Raw genomic sequence first — 19,219 nt, 5'->3', positions numbered from 1 at the left:
ATGTAGCTGCAGTGTGACCAACCCTATTGCAGATTTAGCACCCACGCTGAAAACAATGGAGTGCAGAGTGTCCATTTTTATCACAAATTTAACAGACCAACATAGGATTATAAGGTTGTGGAGTTTGAAAACTAGATTTTGGTTGAGACTGAGCATTGGTTTGAACAGACCCCTGATAACCTGAGTGAAATTTCTTCCCTTTTCCTTTGTACTTGAAATTTTGCCCCCTGAAATTATTATAAGTGCCAGATCCTGCTTGGGACACAAATGCATAAGGACCATGTGGAGCTTGAAGTGAGAATGACTGAAACTGTGGAAGTGGAGGTAGTTGATGCACCGGAGCCATGTTAGGCATTTGAGGAACATAACAGAATGATGAGCCAGTATCATAGTTACCCGCACTAGATTTAGCATACATTGCAGCCATTAGAGGTTGTTTAAGACTTTCTTCAAATGTTGCTTTTTTTGCCTTCAACTGAGACCTAAGCTCCTGCAGGGACACAAGATTTTCTCTTCCTTGAATAACAGCCTTAATAGTGTTGTATTCAATTGGTAAGCCTCTGAGAGCAACTATGACAATATCTTTATCGGGAATAGCAACACCTACTGTAGCTAACTGGTTTCCACAATCTTTGATGGTTGAAGATAAAGATCAATAGATTCAACCCATTTCTTAATATTCTGCAGATCAATTTTCATCTAGACAATACTTGTTCTAGTCATACTCGAGAACCTCTTTTTCAAGTTAATCCACATTTCCTTGGAGCTTTGACACTCAATGACACTCGATAGGGCAGCAGGAGACAAAGTAGCAGTGATAAGAGTCATCAAGGCTTTATCATCAATCTTCCAAACTTTATAGGCATCAGTTATGAAAGCACGATTAATCACAAGGCCATCTTCAGTAGTCATATATTTCTCAGGACAGGGAATAGAGCCATCAAAAAATCCCATAATACCATTACCTTCAAACAGTAAATCGAGTTGAAAATTCCATGTGATATAGTTAGAATCATCTAACTTGACTGTGACTGTATTGCCAACACTTGGTATTAGGGAAGAAATAGGAGACTGTGTAAGAGCTAATTGGATTGTGGTCACCATGTTTAATCAAGAAACAACAATCTTTATAGCAATATAGAAGTAATCAAGGACTTCTTAATCACCATACAACAATCCGTGCATCAATAAAAAGTAATCAAGAACCAACGATTAACAGAAATCTCCAACTCAATTCAATTCTGAAGAACAACAAGAAATTCAACAAAATCACCACACGAATCTGAACAAGACGATAAGGAATTCGACCAATACCTTCAGCCAAGACGACGATCAACAACGACAATTGTTGCACGAAGAACAACCGACTTCGACCAACCCAGGCAAGAAAACTCCAAAATTCTAGGGTTGCAGAAACCAAGATTCACCAGAGACCTTGAAACAACGACCAATCGACTTCCAGCGAACAAGCAAAAACCACCGGAGCAAAAACGAAGAGACGCGGAAGCACCAGGATCGTCAGGCGACGGGGTTAGCCATTGCCGGCGATGATACCATGTTAACAAACCAACTATGTGGAAGAAACTTAGAGAAGAAGATATCGAACACAGAGAAATAGAGAGAGAAAGTAGAGGGGGAAAATAATCTTGTTATATTTTCTTATGTTTATGACAATACTAATCTCTTATAAATACAACACACCTTATGACTAACATTCACAACCCCAATACAATTATGACACATGGCATAGCTGTTGGAAGTATGTCCACAAAGCCACTCATTTGATGTAATAGCTTTTGGAATACTTATTGTATTAAACTATTATATGTTTAATGAAGGGCAAAGCTTATTGTTAATCACTATTTATTGTATCATGTGTCCAAGGAATGTATTTGATCTAAGAGAGAAGTGATTTAAGTAAGTTAGATTAACGAGACCTTTCTCTTATGTTCATTCCTAAAATGTTCCTAGCCGTAGGATCGCCAATTGGGCATTGACAATCTGCTAAGGTTAGTATGTGTTATGTCAACTCAAGCATGAGTATGACTTGTCTCAAGTCATTTAGTGTTGGACACTAAGACAAACACATATGTGCTTCAAAGAGTAATCGAGTACACTGAACAACGATCAAAGAGAGTTCGAACATACATGTCATGTAAGAACTCGATAGTTGCAATATGCAAAGTAGTCCTTTGATCTGAGGCATCATAGATATCTAATGGTTAGGTCCTTGATCTTTGATCATGTCAAAGGCATTCCATTGAGAGTGTCCACGGCATTGTTGAGGTCAAGCTATCTAGTCATGTAGGCATATGAATGCACAACAAGGGATCTCTAACCTTCCATGAAAGAAGGAGAATACTCTAAGATATGATTCGAGAGTCTTTGGCCAAAGCATATGAATATGACTTAGGAAGTTTGTTCCAAATCATATTCAATGGAATCATATAAAGAAGTATCACATTGGATAGTAGACATGAAACAAACTATCACTCAAACAATGTGATTAAGAGTATTATATTAGAGAATGACCGTATTGCGTTGTAGTTGTAACTGGATAGGTTCTCCAACCACTTCTACTTAGCTTGGGTAACCATGACATGCTACTAGGTGTCACTCATGGTTTGTAGAAGCCCTGAAGATTAGCAAACACCAATCTTAATCAAAGGGAGAACTGAAATGTAGTTTCAATTCATAATCGATCGTTAAGATTGTTATCGCCCACTGCCTCGCTGATTGGAACCTAATGGATCGTACACCGAGTAAGGATGAAAGTGAAGAAATATAAATGAAATGGATATGCAATTAAATGGTTTAATTGAAAAAAATGGTCAAGATTAATTAATTTTACGAAAGGTTCGTATTGGGCTTTTAAGTTGGTTTTGGGTTTCGGGGCCCAAAAGTGTTTTGGTCCACAAGGCCCATTATGTTTAAGTTGTATGACAACTAAAACAAAATGGGCAATTAGCCCAAAAACAAAGACAAGGCCGGCCATAAGGGAGAGTGGATGCAAACTTGAGTTAATTACAAGTTTGCCACTCAAATGTGATGTAGTATAAAGTCAACTTTATAGCTATTTTCTCATTAGGGTTTTCTTTGAGGAAAGGAGGTGAAACATTATTCTCTCTTTTCTACAAGGAGGCCGGCCACATAGTGAAGAAATAGCTAGCAATCTTTTCTTCTCTAAGTCATCCATTTCATCTTCACACCTCATCCTTGGTGTGGAGACTTAGAGACACCAAACCTTTGGTGTTTTGGAGATCCTTTTCTCACATCCTCAAGGAGCAAAGGAGCATCAAAAGGAAGGAAATCACAAGGAAGATCCAAGGAGCTAGGAGGTGACTTGAAGGCCTTCCACTTGGGTGAATCCCTTGTGTAAACAAGGATGAGCTTCAAGGGTAATGAATCTCTAAAACCTTCTTTCTCTTTAATGTTGTTAAAGAGTCTCTTGGTTCACCATTCACTAGGCTTTGAAAGTCATGGGTTTTAGAATTGTTTTTTAATGCCTGCCTACTTTAATGTGTTAATAGTTTGCATATGTGTTCAAATATTCTCACATGCTCTTAGCTAGAACAAAATTTATCCTTCAAGTGGTATCAGAGCCTAGGTCTAGTTTACGGTGAATCCTTTTGGGTTTTGTGATTTTCATGCTTTGTGATTTAAATGTTGTAAATGTTACAAGCTTTGTTCTTGCTTTTGAATATAAATTTTACTTGAAAATTTAGCATCTCAAATGTTGTAGATGTAGTTCATTTAAGGATGAATATTGGAACTAAAATTTGGTGCCATGTATGTTGGGAAATTCGGCCAAATCCAAAGGGTGGATTTTTGGGTTCATGTTTGTCTTGTTAAAAGAGTTTTAAAGTGACTTTTGGAACCCCTAAGTACCCTAGGATGTTAACCCTCTTTTGTGTAGTGAAAATTTGAGTTTTATTGTGTGAAAACATTCATGGAGCTCTTATGAGTTTTCATGTGTGTTCTTCAATGTTCTTGAGTTTCTTACCAAGAACAAAAAGGTTTGGAATTTTGATTCAAAGTGTTTGGTGTTTTTCATAAAGTTTTGGTTTATTTTGATGGGTGATGGATTATTGGTGAGGGATGATCAATGCTATTAATGTTTCACAAAACGTTTTCTTACAACCTATACCCATCACCTTTATCCTCACCTACCTATTCCACTTGCATATTCCACTTGCATGTTCCACTTGCATAAAACACTTTCAAACTTTGAATTTATCACCAAAACCTCTTTCCCCTCCTTTTTCACTTCTAAAACCGGCCACCCCCTAGTGGGGGTAATTTTGGGCCTTTTATGCAATTACATAAAGTTTTGATACTTTTGTGTATTTGTATTTTGGCCCAAAAGTTTACGTTTTTACGTTAAGGCCCAAAAACTCTAAAGGACAAATTGTTTTGCTCCTTTAATGATGTTTTTATTATTGTTAAAATTTTGGGTTCTAGTTGTAATTACATGAAGTTGTGGACTCTTGTGTTTTTACAAAGTAACCCCAAAAGTTTATGTTTATTGAATAATGGCCCAATTGTTGAGGTCATTGTTTTTGGCCCAAATAAGATGAGAACAAAATGGTTTTGTCTCTTTAATGAGAATTGGATTTTCATTTCATTTAGTTCCATTTAAATCAATTCTATGAATCCGAAAACCAATTGTTTAAGTTGCTTTCTTAGTTAATGTGATTGATTAAGAAAATGGTGATTATGAACCAAAGGCCTCGATAATTGAGCTATGTGATTGGCCGCTTTACATTATGAATGTTTGGGTTAAGTAGCTTAGATTTGAATGTAATTTGATTAGTTCAAATTTGTTGTAAATGGACATAAGTCCATCAAATGTGTTGTAAAAGGGCATAAGCCCTTCTCTTTATTTCAAGTATTCCTTTTTGTTTATATGTATGCAAATTGGAATAGTTGGGTCCAACGCCCAATAGGAAATAAGGGTTTAATTAGATTAAACGTGTAACTAAGATCAACAACTATCTACCTTAAACCCAAGGTCCAACACAAGGCTCGTGTTGGATCAAATCCAACGGTTCATAATCATCCTAAGACCTAATATGACTATATAGTCCATATGAGGATGCAAAGAATTCGTTAGTAGTTCCATATAGTCTCGCTTGTTTCATCGAAATAGTGGGAGTATTATATACTACTAAATCATATTAACTTGGACCAATGGTTGTGATAGGCCCAAGTTCTTTTAATAAGATTAAAATAAAATTGATGTAGCCCAACACTACTCCCTCAACAAAAACGAATATTAAGTTGATAAGCGAGAGATGTTTTGAACATCTCTTCGTAGGCCTTCCACCATGATGGGCTCCAATCGTTTGTGACTCCTACAACGGCTTCACCCTATCATGGGGGAGTTCAAAGTATGTGCTTACATTCAGGAGGAAACCATATATACATACATGATGTAGTGAGGTAGGCAACGAGGATGGTCGACATCATATCATTGTGAGGCTATTCTTGAACCCCCTGCACGAACTAGCAAGGTGGGAATAACTTAACTAAGTGCAATGGTGCCAACATCATATCATTGTGAGGCATCATTCTGTAGAGGCCAAACTAGATGGGTAATTACAAGAGTTGTAAATGACTAAAGCGTTATTCTCTCATCATTATTTTTGCTAACCAACATCGTATCATCGTGAGGTGGGCTTGGTAATGGTGAGCCTCCCATACCCCGCTAAGAGTTCAACATAACTCTCGAATTCCATTGAGGGATGTGGAATTTGCCAAAAATAGTGGGTGGTACTATTTGATTTATGACCCAATCAAGTAGTTTTAAAATCAACAATCTAATACGATTTCTGTTATGTTATGTAGTTAACGACATGCCTAAAATTACACCCACCATTATACTTGACAAAAAGGGCCTTAGGGGCCAACGTTTCCTTGCTTGGTATCGCCACATTGAGAATGTCTCAAAGGTGAAAGACATATTGTATGTGCTTAAGCAATCCCCTCCTCATGTACCTCCTACGAAACTAGCTTCAAAGGAGGAGTGTCAAAATTATGATAGACACCATGAGGATAACTTACAAGCCAAATGCTTAATCCTCACTTCACTTAGTGAGGAGCTTAAGAAGCAACATGAGCACATGGACACTTCTTGTGCCATGGTTGATAGTTTGCATAAGATGCATGACATTGAGACTAGTAATGTACGATTCTCAAATGTTTGTAGTCTATTGAATGCCAAAATGGCTAAGGGGGCATCGGTTCATAAACATGGACAAAAGATGGAAAGGATCTTTCAAGATCTTGAAAGTTTAGGAACTTCCATCGATGGGAAAATGGCCCAAGACTTTTTCCTTGCATCTCTCTTGGATGATTTCACCAAGTTTATTGTAAACTATAAAGTGAATAGATTCAATCATACTTTTACCGAGATGATTGACATGTGCTGTAAGTTTGAACAAGGTTTCAAAAAGGACAGTGGGAGTGAGAATGCAATCACAAGGAAAATGTTGCATAAGAAGAAGGCAAGAAAATCCAAAGGAACATTCTTTCATTGTGGAAAGGATGGACGTTGGAAGAAGAAATACAGGGTGCGCATTGCGAGCCTTATGACACGAACTTTTGAAGGGACTATTTATCTCATAGATAGTGCTTTTACAATGAGCTCCAATTCCTGGATATTTGATTCAGGCGCTAGTCAACATATCTGCAATTCGTTGCAGGGACTAATAGGGAGCAGGACATTGCTTAATGAGGAGATAATTGTGCGAGTTGGGAACGGCACTAAGATCTCTACTAACGCAATAGGCACCTACATGCTTAAACTGCCATCTGGGGAAGTCTTGGAACTTGAAAATTGTTTATATTTTCCTTCATGTATAAAGAATTTGATTTCTATCTCTAAGCTTTTACGAGATGGGCACTCAGTATTGTTTGACAAAATGAGTTGCACTTTATACTTGAACAGTCGTATTATCCCTCATGGTAATATGATAGAGGGACTTTTTCACCTAGAGACAAGTAGTGGAATGCACTGTATTGAAAGTGGGAATACCTCAAAACCCAAAAGGGCTAGAGAAGAAGTTAACCAAGAAAAGATATGGCATCTTAAACTTGGACATGTGAACCTTGATAAGATTCGCAAGATGTCGAAAGACGGATATTTCCGCCTATTAGGTAATGACCAAATGGGTACTTGTGAATGTTGCTTAAAAGGGAAGATGACCAAATCTCCATTCACTGGGAAAGGAAAGCGCGCCACTGAAATTCTAGGGTTAATCCACACTGATGTATGTGGACCTATGTCTACTACGTCGAGAGGAGGCTTCTCCTACTATATCACATTCACCGACGATCACTCTCGGTTTGGCTATGTGTATCTTATGAAGTACAAGTCAGAATCCTTTGAAAGGTTCAAAGAATTCAAGAATGAAGTTGAGAAGCAAACTGGGAAACAGATAAAGATCCTAAGATCAGATCGAGGGGGAGAGTATCTAAGCACCGAGTTCCTAGATTATCTCAAAGAGTGTGGAATAATATCACAGTGGACTCCACCGGGAACTCCACAACTTAATGGAGTTTCTGAAAGGAGAAATTGAACCTTGATGAACATGGTTCGTTCTATAATGAGTTCCGCAGATCTACCAGTAACATTCTGGGGATACGCTCTATATACAGCAGCTTACTTGCTTAATAGAGTACCTTCCAAGTCAGTTTCACAGACGCCCTATGAGATATGGCATGAAAGAAAGCCAAGTCTTAATCACATTAAGATTTGGGGTTATGAAGCATATGTCAAGAAGCTTGAAGCTACTAAGCTTGAAGCAAGATCAGTTAGGTGCTATTTTGTGGGATATCCTAGAGAAACTATGGGATATGAGTTCTACCATCCTGACGACCAAAAGGTTTTTGTCGCCAGAACTGCTAAGTTTCTAGAGGACGAATTTGTTCTCAAAGGAACTTTAAGTAGAACGATGGAAATTAATGAGATTAATGATGAACCACAAACAAGAACTCGACAAGTTGACAACCCTGTTCCTGAACCCCTAGCTCCACGTAGATCTGAAAGGATTAGCAAGCCACCTAAGAGGTATGGCTTAGATAATAACTTTGGGGAATTGCACCTTCTAGGTGACAATGACACAAAGGAATACCCTAGAGACTACACTGAATCAATGTCCGACATTGATTCAAAGAGATGGCAAGAGGCCATGAAATCCGAGATGGATTCCATGTATCAAAATCAAGTCTGGACTCTTGTAGACCCTCCAGAAGGTATAGTACCTGTTGGAAACAAATGGGTCTTCAAGAGGAAGATAGGTGTTGATGGGAACGTGGAGACTTATAAGGTTAGACTAGTAGCCAAGGGTTACAGGCAACGAGAAGGGATTGACTATGAAGAAACCTTCTCTCCTGTAGCCATGATTAAGTCCATTCGGATTTTGCTTGCTATAGCTGCGTACGATGATTATGAGATATGGCAAATGGACGTGAAGACGGCCTTTCTGAACGGCTACCTAGAGGAAGAGCTCTATATGACTCAACCCGAAGGTTTCGTGTCCAAGTCTGAAGAGACTAAAGTATGCAAGCTTCAGAAGTCCATTTATGGACTTAAGCAAGCCTCCAGGAGCTGGAACATTTGTTTCGATACTGAAATCAAAACGTTTGGTTTTACTCAAAACGAAGACGACAATTGTGTTTATCAAAAAGTCGTTGGGGATGCAGTTGTATTCCTAGTGTTATATGTAGATGACATATTACTATTCGGGAATGACACTGCAGTACTTTCTTCTGTAAAAGTGTGGTTGTCCAAAACCTTCCACATGAAAGATTTGGGAGATGCATCTTATGTACTTGGGATAAAGCTCTATCGTGATAGATCTAGAAAATTAATTGGATTATCCCAATCTATGTACATAGATAAGGTGCTGAGTAGGTTCCATATGGAACAATCTAAGAAAGGTCTTCTTCCTGTGAGACATGGAATTCACCTTTCTAAGTCCATGGGACCTAAGACTCTTGAAGAGATACGGCAGATGAGTGATATTCCTTATGCTTTCGCCATAGGAAGTCTCATGTATGCCATGATATGCACAAGGCCTGATATTGCATATGCTGTGAGCATTACTAGTCGATATCAATCTAACCCAGGTTCAAAACACTGGGCAGCTGTTAAGACGGTCCTTAAGTACTTAAGAAGAACTAAGGACATGTTCCTCATTTATGGAGGAGCAACAGAGTTGCGAGTGGAAGCCTATATAGACGCAGATTTCCAATCTGACATCGATGATAGAAGTTCCAACTCCTGATATGTATTCACTCTGAATGGTGGGGCTGTTAGCTGGAAAAGCAAGAAACAAGATGTAATTGTTGATTCCACGATGGAGGCAGAATATGTCGCTGCAGCTGAAGCCGGCAAAGAAACGTTCTGGATGAAGAAGTTCATTACTGAACTTGGAGTGGTTCCAACCATTACATCACCAGTAACTTTGTACTGTGATAATAGTGGGACGATAGCTCAAGCCAAAGAACCCAGGGCTCATCAAAAGAACAAGCATTTTGACAGGCGCTTTAATATCATTAGAAGATATGCTGCCGAGGGGAAAGTCAACATCCTCAAAGTTGCCTCAGCAGATAACGTAGCAGATCCACTGACAAAGCCAATGTCTCAAATCCAACTTGACCGCCATATGGAAAAGATGGGTATTAGATACATGGGAAGGTGACTTTGAGTGCAAGTGGGAGATTGTTGGAAGTATGCCCACAAAGCCACTCATTTGATGTAATAGCTTTTGGAATACTTATTGTATTAAACTATTATATGTTTAATGAAGGGCAAAGCTTATTGTTAATCACTATTTATTGTATCATGTGTTTAAGCAATAAGGGAATCCAAGGAATGTATTTGATCTAAGAGAGAAGTGATTTAAGTAAGTTAGATTAATGAGACCTTTCTCTTATGTTCATTCCTAAAACGTTCCTAGCCGTAGGATCGCCAATTGGGCATTGACAATCCGCTAAGGTTAGTATGTGTTATGTCAACTCAAGCATGAGTATGACTTGTCTCAAGTCATTTATTGTTGGACACTAAGAAAAACACATAGGTGCTCGAAAGAGTAATCGAGTACACTAAACAACGATCAAAAGAGAGTTCGAACATACATGTCATGTAAGAACTCGATAGTTGCAATATGCAAAGTAGTCCTTTGACTTGAGTCATCATAGATGTCTAATGGTTAGGTCCTTGATCCTTGATCATGTCAAAGGCATTCCATTGAGAGTGTCCACAACATTGTTGGGGTCAAGCTATCTAGTCATGTAGGCATATGAATGCACAAGAAGGGATCTCTAACCTTCCATGAAAGAAGGAGAATACTCTAAGATATGATTCGAGAGTCTTTGGCCAAAGCATATGAATATGACTTAGGAAGTTTATTCCAAATCATATTCAATTGAATCATATAAAGAAGTATCACATTGGATAGTAGACATGAAACAAACTATCACTCAAACAATGTGATTAAGAGTATTGTATTAAAGAATGATCGTATTGCGTTGTAGTTGTAACTGGATAGGTTCTCCAACCACTTCTACTTAGCTTGGGTAACCATGACATGCTACTAGGTGTCACTCATGGTTTGTGGAAGCCCTGAAGATTAGCAAACACTAATCTTAATCAAAGGGAGAATTGAAATGTAGTTTCAATTCATAATCAATCGTTAAGAGTAACAATCGCCTAATGCCTCGCTGATTGGAACCTAATGGATCGTACACCAAGTAAGGATGAAAGTGAAGAAATATAAATGAAATGGATATGCAATTAAATGGTTTAATTGAAAAAAATGGTCAAGATTAATTAATTAGTTAATTAATTTTACGAAAGGTTCGTTTTGGGCTTTTAAGTTGGTTTTGGGTTTCGGGGCCCAAAAGTGTTTTGGTCCACAAGGCCCATTATGTTTAAGTTGTATGACAACTAAAACAAAATGGGCAATTAGCCCAAAAACAAAGACAAGGCCGGCCACAAGGGAGAGTGGATGCAAACTTGAATTAATTACAAGTTTGCCACTCAAATGTGATGTAGTATAAAGTCAACTTTATAGCTATTTTCTCATTAGGGTTTTCTTTGAGGAAAGGAGGTGAAACATTATTCTCTCTTTTCTACAAGGAGGTCGGCCACATAGTGAAGAAATAGCTAGCAATCTTTTCTTCTCTAAGTCATCCATTTCATCTTCACACCTCATCCTTGGTGTGGAGACTTAGAGACACCAAACCTTTGGTATTTTGGAGATCCTTTCCTCACATCCTCAAGGAGCAAAGGAGCATCAAAAGGAAGGAAATCACAAGGAAGATCCAAGGAGCTATGAGGTGACTTGAAGGCCCTCCACTTGGGTGAATCCCTTGTGTAAACAAGGATGAGCTTCAAGGGTAATGAATCTCTAAAACCTTCTTTCTCTTTAATGTTGTTAAAGAGTCTCTTGGTTCACCATTCACTAGGCTTTGAAAGTCATGGGTTTTAGAATTGTTTTTGAAAGCATGCCTACTTTAATGTGTTAATAGTTTGCATATGTGTTCAAATATTCTCACATGTTCTTAGCTAGGACAAAATTTATCCTTCAATAGCTATATCCTAACACCAACTGCCTAGATTTTTAGGCAGTGTTGTCATAAGCTGAATGTCAGAGTGAAGTTGTATAATCCCACCCGTGCGCTCGCAAAAGTTTCCATTTATGGAGGGAAAGAGCAAAAGGCGGCAATATTTCAATTAGAAACTCTTCCCAGTTCACTTAAACCTAGACTGGATCGGGATCCCGCAATTTCAATACAACTCCATCTCTTTTCCGATTTCCGCAGCTTCAATGCCGTCTCTCAACTCGCCCAGCGGGTTCATTATCTCAAACCCTAGCTTTCTTTTCGCTATTCGTTTTTCTTTTTTCTTTTTTCTTTTCTTTTTTCTCTTTCTATTTGGTGTTTGGTTGGTGAGAAAACAGAGGAATGTTAAAGGGAAATAGTGGTATGAATTGTGATGGGTGTTCATGGCAGGAATTTCCGTGGGGGATGCTTCCTTGCCGACGAGCACACAGCTCCCCAAGAGGTCGGCGCCGGTTGATGCTTTCTGTCGGGCTTCTGCTTTACTGGCGGGCTTGTCGGGCAAAGCCTGTCGGGCAAGGCTAAAAGAGAATGATAGAGTTAACTTTGAAAGGTGACTTTGTGGGGCCTTAGGTGTAGGCCTTGAGGCTCACAATCAAGATTAACTTTTAAGTGCTCAAACGTGCCACTGCCATCTTCAGCATGGCAGATGTAGAACGGATGTTTGAGTTTTAATTATATATATTCGAGAGACTATGTTAGTTTTTGAAAGGTGCCTTTGTGGGGCCTTAGGTGTAGGCCTTGAGGCTTCCCATAAATAACTAACTTAGGACTCGAACACATAGGTTCCTTTTCTTGGTTATATGAGTCTTATAACTATCATACTTCTGATTACCTGAGCCCAAAGAGCAGAATGAATCCAAATAGGTGCCTTTGTGGGGCCTTGAATAGGCCTTGAGGCTTCCCATCAGAACTCCTTCTATACTCAATGTTCTCGCCCGAGAAATAGGATGAATCCAAATAGGTGCCTTTGTGGGGCCTTGAATAGGCCTTGAGGCTTCCCATTAGAATTCATCCTGTACTCGAACGTTATATGGTAATCATAATATAACCGAAATAAAACTAAGTGACAGGTCGATTACTTGCGCCTCAAGTAACTTCGGACTTCTTGTTATCAAAGCTTGTCGTGGATGGGTTAAGTCCACATCAGGTTCTTTTTATGCCTTGAGGCCAAGGACTTTTTAGAGTGATCAAATCTTATATGCCCGAGGGCTTAGAACTTAGATCTGGCTTGAACTGTGAAGACATATTCAAATCAGATTCAAGCGCTGAGAGAGAGTCTTTTAATAGCCATATTACTAGAAATAACTTGGATACAACTTGTAGTATACAACATATTGCTAGGCTAATGAATGAAAAGACAAAAACAAAGAGGGTCGGGCAAGGCTGATCGTCTTGCAACTTCCTATCTTTGTGGTTTATCAGAAGATTTGAAAGCTTAGGAAAGGGGTTGGGAGGTGAGTTTACAGAAAGAAATCGATACTACAACAAAAGTTGAACAGTGTAGCAGAGCTATTACAAAAGGTTTATCCCGAAAGGGATGAAGGCTTGGGCTGACTACAGCTTCGTTTTAAAGGCAAATCTGGCTTTGAGCAGAGTTTGTGCTTGTATTTGTTTGTTTGAGTGTCCTTGATTCTGACTTCTCTTTCTCCTTTTATAGACACCTTGGCTTGGCCTCCTGTAGCAATAATCTTGCCCGAATGCAATTTGAAGGATAGTGACTCATCAGCTATTTACTTGTACTGCCACCATAAAGTACTTTTGGGCTGATTAGCTGGCTGGTCTATACCACTTGGTCCTTGGGTAGGTGAGCAAGTGATGCAAATGATCTGCACCTAGTCGGGAAAGCCCTTTTCTGCCTTCTGGACTTGGGCTGTGCTTCGAGCTTCTCCTTCTCTTTTTGGGCCAACTCCCTTCTAAGCCCAAAGTTTAAGTTTAACCCAAACAATGGGCACTTCAATTTATGATTTAATATTGTTGAAATTTGTATTGTAGGGATATTTGTGCACATTCTTTCAGTAATGCCACAAATTATCCCCGAAATTTATGATTTAATAGAAATCATTCTCAAAATTTGGAATCATAGCGTACATATAGCTCGTTTAAACATGATCTTACGGTACATTGTTGTGCTTTTAACCTTACTCTGGCCTCTGAATGTTAAATCGTAGAACGATTATTCTTAGGGTGGAAGGTAACATCTTATCTGTTTCGGTTCTGTATTAGCATAAACAAAATAAAAATAGAAAATGTGTTTGCTATGTGTTGTAGATGGTTGCATCACCTCTCTTCTATTGTCATTGATTTCTCTAGTTCTTGTTAGATTGTGTCTTGCTTTTTTGTAGTTGGATCTTTGTGACAGAATGTTTGTTGACGAGATTTAATTGATTTTGACAATACCTATTTAGGGATTCGGCTACAATATTTACATCTATTTAATACAATCACCATCTTGATGGATAGGTGATTGTATTAAATAGATATATTCGCATAAAATCTGAACGTAAGATGATGATTGTATTAAATACATGTGAGTATGGTTGTCAGTCCCCCTTATTTAGATATGTTCTGTTGATTCGTGTTTTGACGATTATCTTCTCCAAATGCTCTCTTGTCAATAATGTAGAAGCTTGAAAGGGTTTATTTTTCATCAGCAACCAGTTATTGCAGGTAAGCATCATTTACAATGTTACTTGTTAAACGATTTGATTTCTCACCTTCTTCATTCCTGTTTCTTTGGGGGAAAAAAAAAAAAAAAACGTTATGAATGTTTTGGACATTCTGGGAAGTTATTGAATGGATTACTCATTTCTCAGAATTTATTGAACTATTCTGTACAGAATACAATCAACTCGTCACGAGAACTCACATTTCCTGAATGGTGCTGGCTTTCCGCTGCCCGCCCATCATATAATGTGTGCATCTCATGCTAGAGGAAGAATAATTAAATGTGCTAGAATTTGTTAGTCATTGTTCTTCTCACAGTCAGTAGTCTTCTGTATATCTGATGAATAATCTTCTCTGTGCCATCACGGTCAGTTTTATTTCTTCTCTTCATTTTTTGTCTTGGTCATCTTACTCGCTGGGAAGTGCAATCTGGCCATTAAGGGCCGTGGTGCTCTTGTTTTCCTTTCGAATCCCCTCACACAAACATATCCTGGAAATAAATCAATCAGTCTACAAGGAAACTTGTTCGCCATCTCGTCAGTTGACTGCTAAATGTAAAGACATCAGTTCTGCAATGGAATGTTTTTCTTTTTTTCAACAGTCACACCCACGTTCAGAACTTCTGCTATAGAGTTGTGTGAATTAACAACCTTGTTATCCATGTCTAAATTTTGCAGGTGCTTAAAGAGTATAATCTTATGCCGACATGATGTAGTTACTAAAATGATCAAATACAATTGGCTTTTGATTGACTTACTCTAGGATAATCTAATATCCTATCGACTAGATGAAGTTCTTAAACAAGATATAGTTGCAAACATCCAAGTAGGTTGTGTCGGAATTTAATTTCATGATCTTGTGTTATCTTCTCATTTATGTACTATGTTCCTAAATAGTTATCCTCAAAAGAATATACAGAGCTGAAGTCGGTGTCTTATGTTCCTAAATCGTTATCCTCATAACTAATATGAAGAACTGAAGTCAGCATATCACATACCTCTCCAAAAGCAGTATTGAATTCCCTCTGTTGATAGACCTGGTAGAAGGTATTTCATTGTGAGTAACTTTACATTTCTAATTGGGATCCTTGTAAAGCAACCCTGGTATCTCAATTTCTATTACCTTTGAAAATTGTTGATACTGAAGTTCCAAAGTATACAGTCCGTCTTGGCAAATTCCATATCCACCCCCTTGGAACATCAATTGGGTTATGACTAGATTCATGATCTGCGAACATCTGCATCGTGATAGAGTTTTGTTTATAAATGAGAATAGGCAGATAGCAGACTCTTTTTGACCTATTGGGTTGGAGGAGTGCCTCTAATTTAGATAAGGTGTAATTTCTGGACTGCTATAACTTAGTCCAGACTGTACACAGTGGATAAAGTTGAAGGAGATTTGTTTGAAGAAGACTTGCCTCGTTAACTTGAAAGCATGTGCCATTGAGGGGGAAGCTCCCTCTCATTGCTGTTCTACAAGGTATCTGTGACAAGATGAATTAAATTTTAGTAACAACTGCAGGTGGTCTATTTTGTTTACATATTATCACATTTTAAATTTTCCTCACCAAAATCGTCCCTCTGACTGTTTGCAAATTTTCTTCTCTTATACTATTGCATGAAAAGCATGTCTTCTCATTGCACAATTTGTTTTGATCTTGGAAGCCACACCTGCTTTCTGGTTGTTGAATTGAATTTGCAGTTTCCCCTGGTATACAGTGATGCATAATAAATGCATCACTTAGCAAAATGTACAAGATACTCAATTCTCAACAATGTATCTCAGTTCTCTGTGATTTCTTGAGCTTACCTGGTGTCCATATAGCTAGAAGGTATGAGCTTGGATCATCTGGTTCCCGTCTATCCATCTGCAAAGTTGAATAGTGATTAACTGAGATTAAGAATGCCTGTTATATTCCAGACAATTAACATATTAACCTACCCCTTCCAAGAGTGGATGCGAATCAGGTAGTTCATACCTGCATTGTATCCACACAGATATATAAGTTTGTGATGGAGAATTATAGTTATGTCTATGTACATATGTTTATATACAGGTATGTATGTCGAAACTCATAATATATCGTAGGCAGAGAGTTATTTAAAATGCAGTTAGAATTCTGATGGTAGCGAATTCAGTATTTAGACACCAAAAATTGTTTTGTTTGATTGCACATGCTATGGGTATGTTGTTACTGCGTCCACTGTATTGGTAAGCATATGCGGTTTTATTGGGAAGACAGGGACTTACACTTGGTGCTCTGTTCGTAGTCTACTGACATTCTTCAACTTGGGCGTAGGGATAGAAGTAGCTTCTGAATTCAAGGCAACTAAGGCTTTGGACATGTCACCTTCTTGGAGCTTCTTCTCTTGCATATAGTTTTGTAATGTTGATGTGAACGCTTCCATGTTGAGTTTGGTGGTAGGAATCTGATCAGGATCTTCATAGAAGAAGTCCTCAATTTCACTTTCCGATAGCTCAGTCAACTCTTGTTCTGGCGTTGCTGGCTCTTCGATTATTGGTTCACACTCTTTAATTACAGTACCTGCTATCTGGAGTGAGTTGTTCTCAGGTGGAGGCAGTGACATAGGAGTGACAGCTATTGCGGGATTTATCTCGGCTTCAATGGAAACATTTGAACTGACAATTCTCTTCTCTTCTGGCCCTGGCAGGGCAAGTCTTGCACTGCACCAAACAAGGTTGGTCTGAATTTGATTAAGACTGTCTTCTTCTGAGTCTTATAATAATGTATTGTGTTGTTTTTTTTATTTTTATTTTTTACTTCTCTTTCTTGTTCCATGTGATTAGTGAAACATAGAGTACTTTTTACTTCTACAGATTCTACGTGAAACTATCTACTAGTTTAAGTTTTTGAAACACTTTCTGATTACTTATTAATAAGGCCAGAATCTCATGCCCCAAAATATGTAAAGATTCTCGTGACACGCTTCAGTGTTTATTTTCCTGCACAGTGACATCAATACACATAATTTTCCAGGGATTATTGCTCGAACCTTGCACAAGCACTTGCGAAGTGTCTACATTCTCCTCTCATTGGACATGCATTGCAATTCGGTTTACTCTTTGTACAAAATACCTGCATACATGCGAAAACATGAGGGACTTACCCTATTTTTGCTTAATCACAAATCATGTTTCTAATCAAAGAAGCGCCATGCATACCTTTCCAAATGTAATCATCTGGTAGTGCAGCTCGTAACTGTCAATCAATAGTCAGCTAATTAGCAAAAGAGCAAGTAAAAAAGAAAGTGCCTACAAATTAATATGAATGGTTCTAGGGAAGTATGAGATTACAAGGTTAGTTGATCAAGTTTGCATAATCTTGGCCATAAATACTTTTGAATCGACTCCAGCATTGGGTACCTATAGAATAAACGGTTAGCACTTGCAAGTATGGAAAAGTTAATCATCCATTTGTTGAGATATTATTTTCTTACAGTTCTAAGAGGTGTAACTGCAGTGATTCAGGTAATGGTTGGAGGGGGACCCATCCCAGTCTTACTGCTATCCTTCCAACATTTGTGTCAACCTTTATGGAGCAAAAAGAAACAATATTTCTTATATTGTAAGATGTTCCCGACCTATCATAGGAAAATTACTAAATAGTGCCACACAATTCTTACCGGGAAAGCAAGGTGGTGAAGTGTTAAAAGCCGGATACACTCCACACTTTTCAAGCCCAATCCCCGTATGCTTAATAGATAATCCCTGCAGAATAAGCATATCTGATAACTAATTAACTATATACAAAATATACAGATGCACTGCAGTCCATTATTCATCATTTGGATAGCCTTGTGCATAAAAGGGGCAGTTGTAATGTTATAGAAGAAAATGAATTATTTGGAATGACTGACTTTGCTTTATCAGGGGGAACATCTCTTAACCATTCCAGATCGATGCTTTCATGTTCTCTAACCAGTCGCTTTAGGAATTCCTACAAACATTTTGCAATCACTGTCAACCTATCCAGTGATGTTATCTTGGGGCAAATTAACGGTGCTCTTGACAAACATGAGGTCTTTCGACTGAATACTAATAGAAGAGAACCTGCATTCGTTCCGCTAGCAAGTTGTTCATCCCTCGCTCCTTGATTGCATCAGATATTTCTTTGACATTAGCATTTATGAGTGCTTCATAGTCCAGAGAGTCCATTGTATCTCTATTTCTTTCTGTTTTCCTACCATTGGCTTGTGCCTGCTTTCTCAAAATGTCCCAGCCAACTGCATTATTTTTCTCGCCCTCAGCCTTTCCTTTTTTTCCTTTTGGAGTTTTATTTTCCTTTTCTTCCTTTTGGATTTTTTGTACCTGTAAATTGGAATCAACCGATTGATTTTCAATGTATATTTGGTTATTTGCTACAGAGATGCTATCAATGACATTGAAAGATTTTCTATTGAGCTCACTGACATTTTGGACATGCTGCACGCTACCACACTTATTACGCAGAAGTGGTTCAGTATGTTTTACAGGATCTGTGGCTGATGTGTTTTCTGATTGGGAGGTTAGGTTCCCCACACATTGGTGACTGTAGTGGGAAGGTTGATTATCTCCCATGCTTGACTTTGGTTCAGAATTCCCTTGCTGGTCTGTTGAGTGCTCTTTGAAAGATGGATACGGGTCCTTTGTTATATTCTGTTGCATGGAGGAATTAATGACACTTCCTGACAGTTCTTCAATTCTTAAGCTCTTGCAATTTTCTTCGTGTTCGATATTAAACCTGGAAGCAGTTGAAGGCCAAGAGGATATGCTTTCCTCACTGAAATTTCCAAATCTCCATAGCTCTGGTTCTCCAGAATCTGGGGTACATGTGAAACTGATTGTTGCTGGAAGGAGCAACTGGTAGTTGCATTTTTTTATAGTCAAGATTGATTGAATCCTCGAAGGAAGTGCCATTGAGATG

The 19,219-nt window shown here is 38.3% G+C and overlaps 1 protein-coding gene across 2 annotated transcripts; it reads right to left on the bottom strand.

Moving 5' to 3' along the window:
- Window positions 1–14,407: 14,407 nt before the first annotated feature.
- On the bottom strand, window positions 14,408–19,212 carry LOC103426187 (transcriptional activator DEMETER). Of its 2 annotated transcripts, XM_070816976.1 has the most exons (16): window positions 18,727–19,212; window positions 18,367–18,624; window positions 18,174–18,253; window positions 17,940–18,024; window positions 17,754–17,845; window positions 17,611–17,679; window positions 17,479–17,515; window positions 17,310–17,392; window positions 16,546–16,980; window positions 16,237–16,273; window positions 16,105–16,162; window positions 15,863–16,002; window positions 15,713–15,778; window positions 15,418–15,532; window positions 15,293–15,331; window positions 14,408–14,785 (listed from the first exon to the last, which is right to left on the bottom strand). In XM_070816976.1, the coding sequence occupies exons 1-16, from the start codon at window positions 19,210–19,212 to the stop codon at window positions 14,670–14,672; spliced, it is 2,196 nt and encodes a 731-aa protein (XP_070673077.1). In that variant the 3' UTR covers window positions 14,408–14,669. The 2 variants fall into 2 exon arrangements, with proteins under 2 accessions (XP_070673077.1, XP_070673078.1); XM_070816977.1 differs by lacking the exon at window positions 16,546–16,980.
- Between the last annotated feature and the right edge of the window lie 7 nt (window positions 19,213–19,219).

Source organism: Malus domestica, chromosome 17, assembly GCF_042453785.1.
Source record: "Malus domestica chromosome 17, GDT2T_hap1".
NCBI classification, from domain to species: domain Eukaryota; kingdom Viridiplantae; phylum Streptophyta; class Magnoliopsida; order Rosales; family Rosaceae; genus Malus; species Malus domestica.
Note: the sequence above shows the minus strand (reverse complement) of the source record. Positions and strands in the feature narration are given on the sequence as shown.

What these genes read in the sequence shown, in the direction of transcription:
- LOC103426187 (XM_070816976.1), bottom strand. Translation starts at nt 19,212, where the DNA reads ATGGCACTTCCTTCGAGGATTCAATCAATCTTGACTATAAAAAAATGC. An exon ending in TGCTAGCGGAACGAATGCAG is followed by an intron (nt 18,254 to 18,366) that starts GTTCTCTTCTAT and finishes AAATGTTTGTAG; the next exon opens with GAATTCCTAAAGCGACTGGT. An exon ending in TCTAGCTATATGGACACCAG is followed by an intron (nt 16,003 to 16,104) that starts GTAAGCTCAAGA and finishes ACTGTATACCAG; the next exon opens with GGGAAACTGCAAATTCAATT.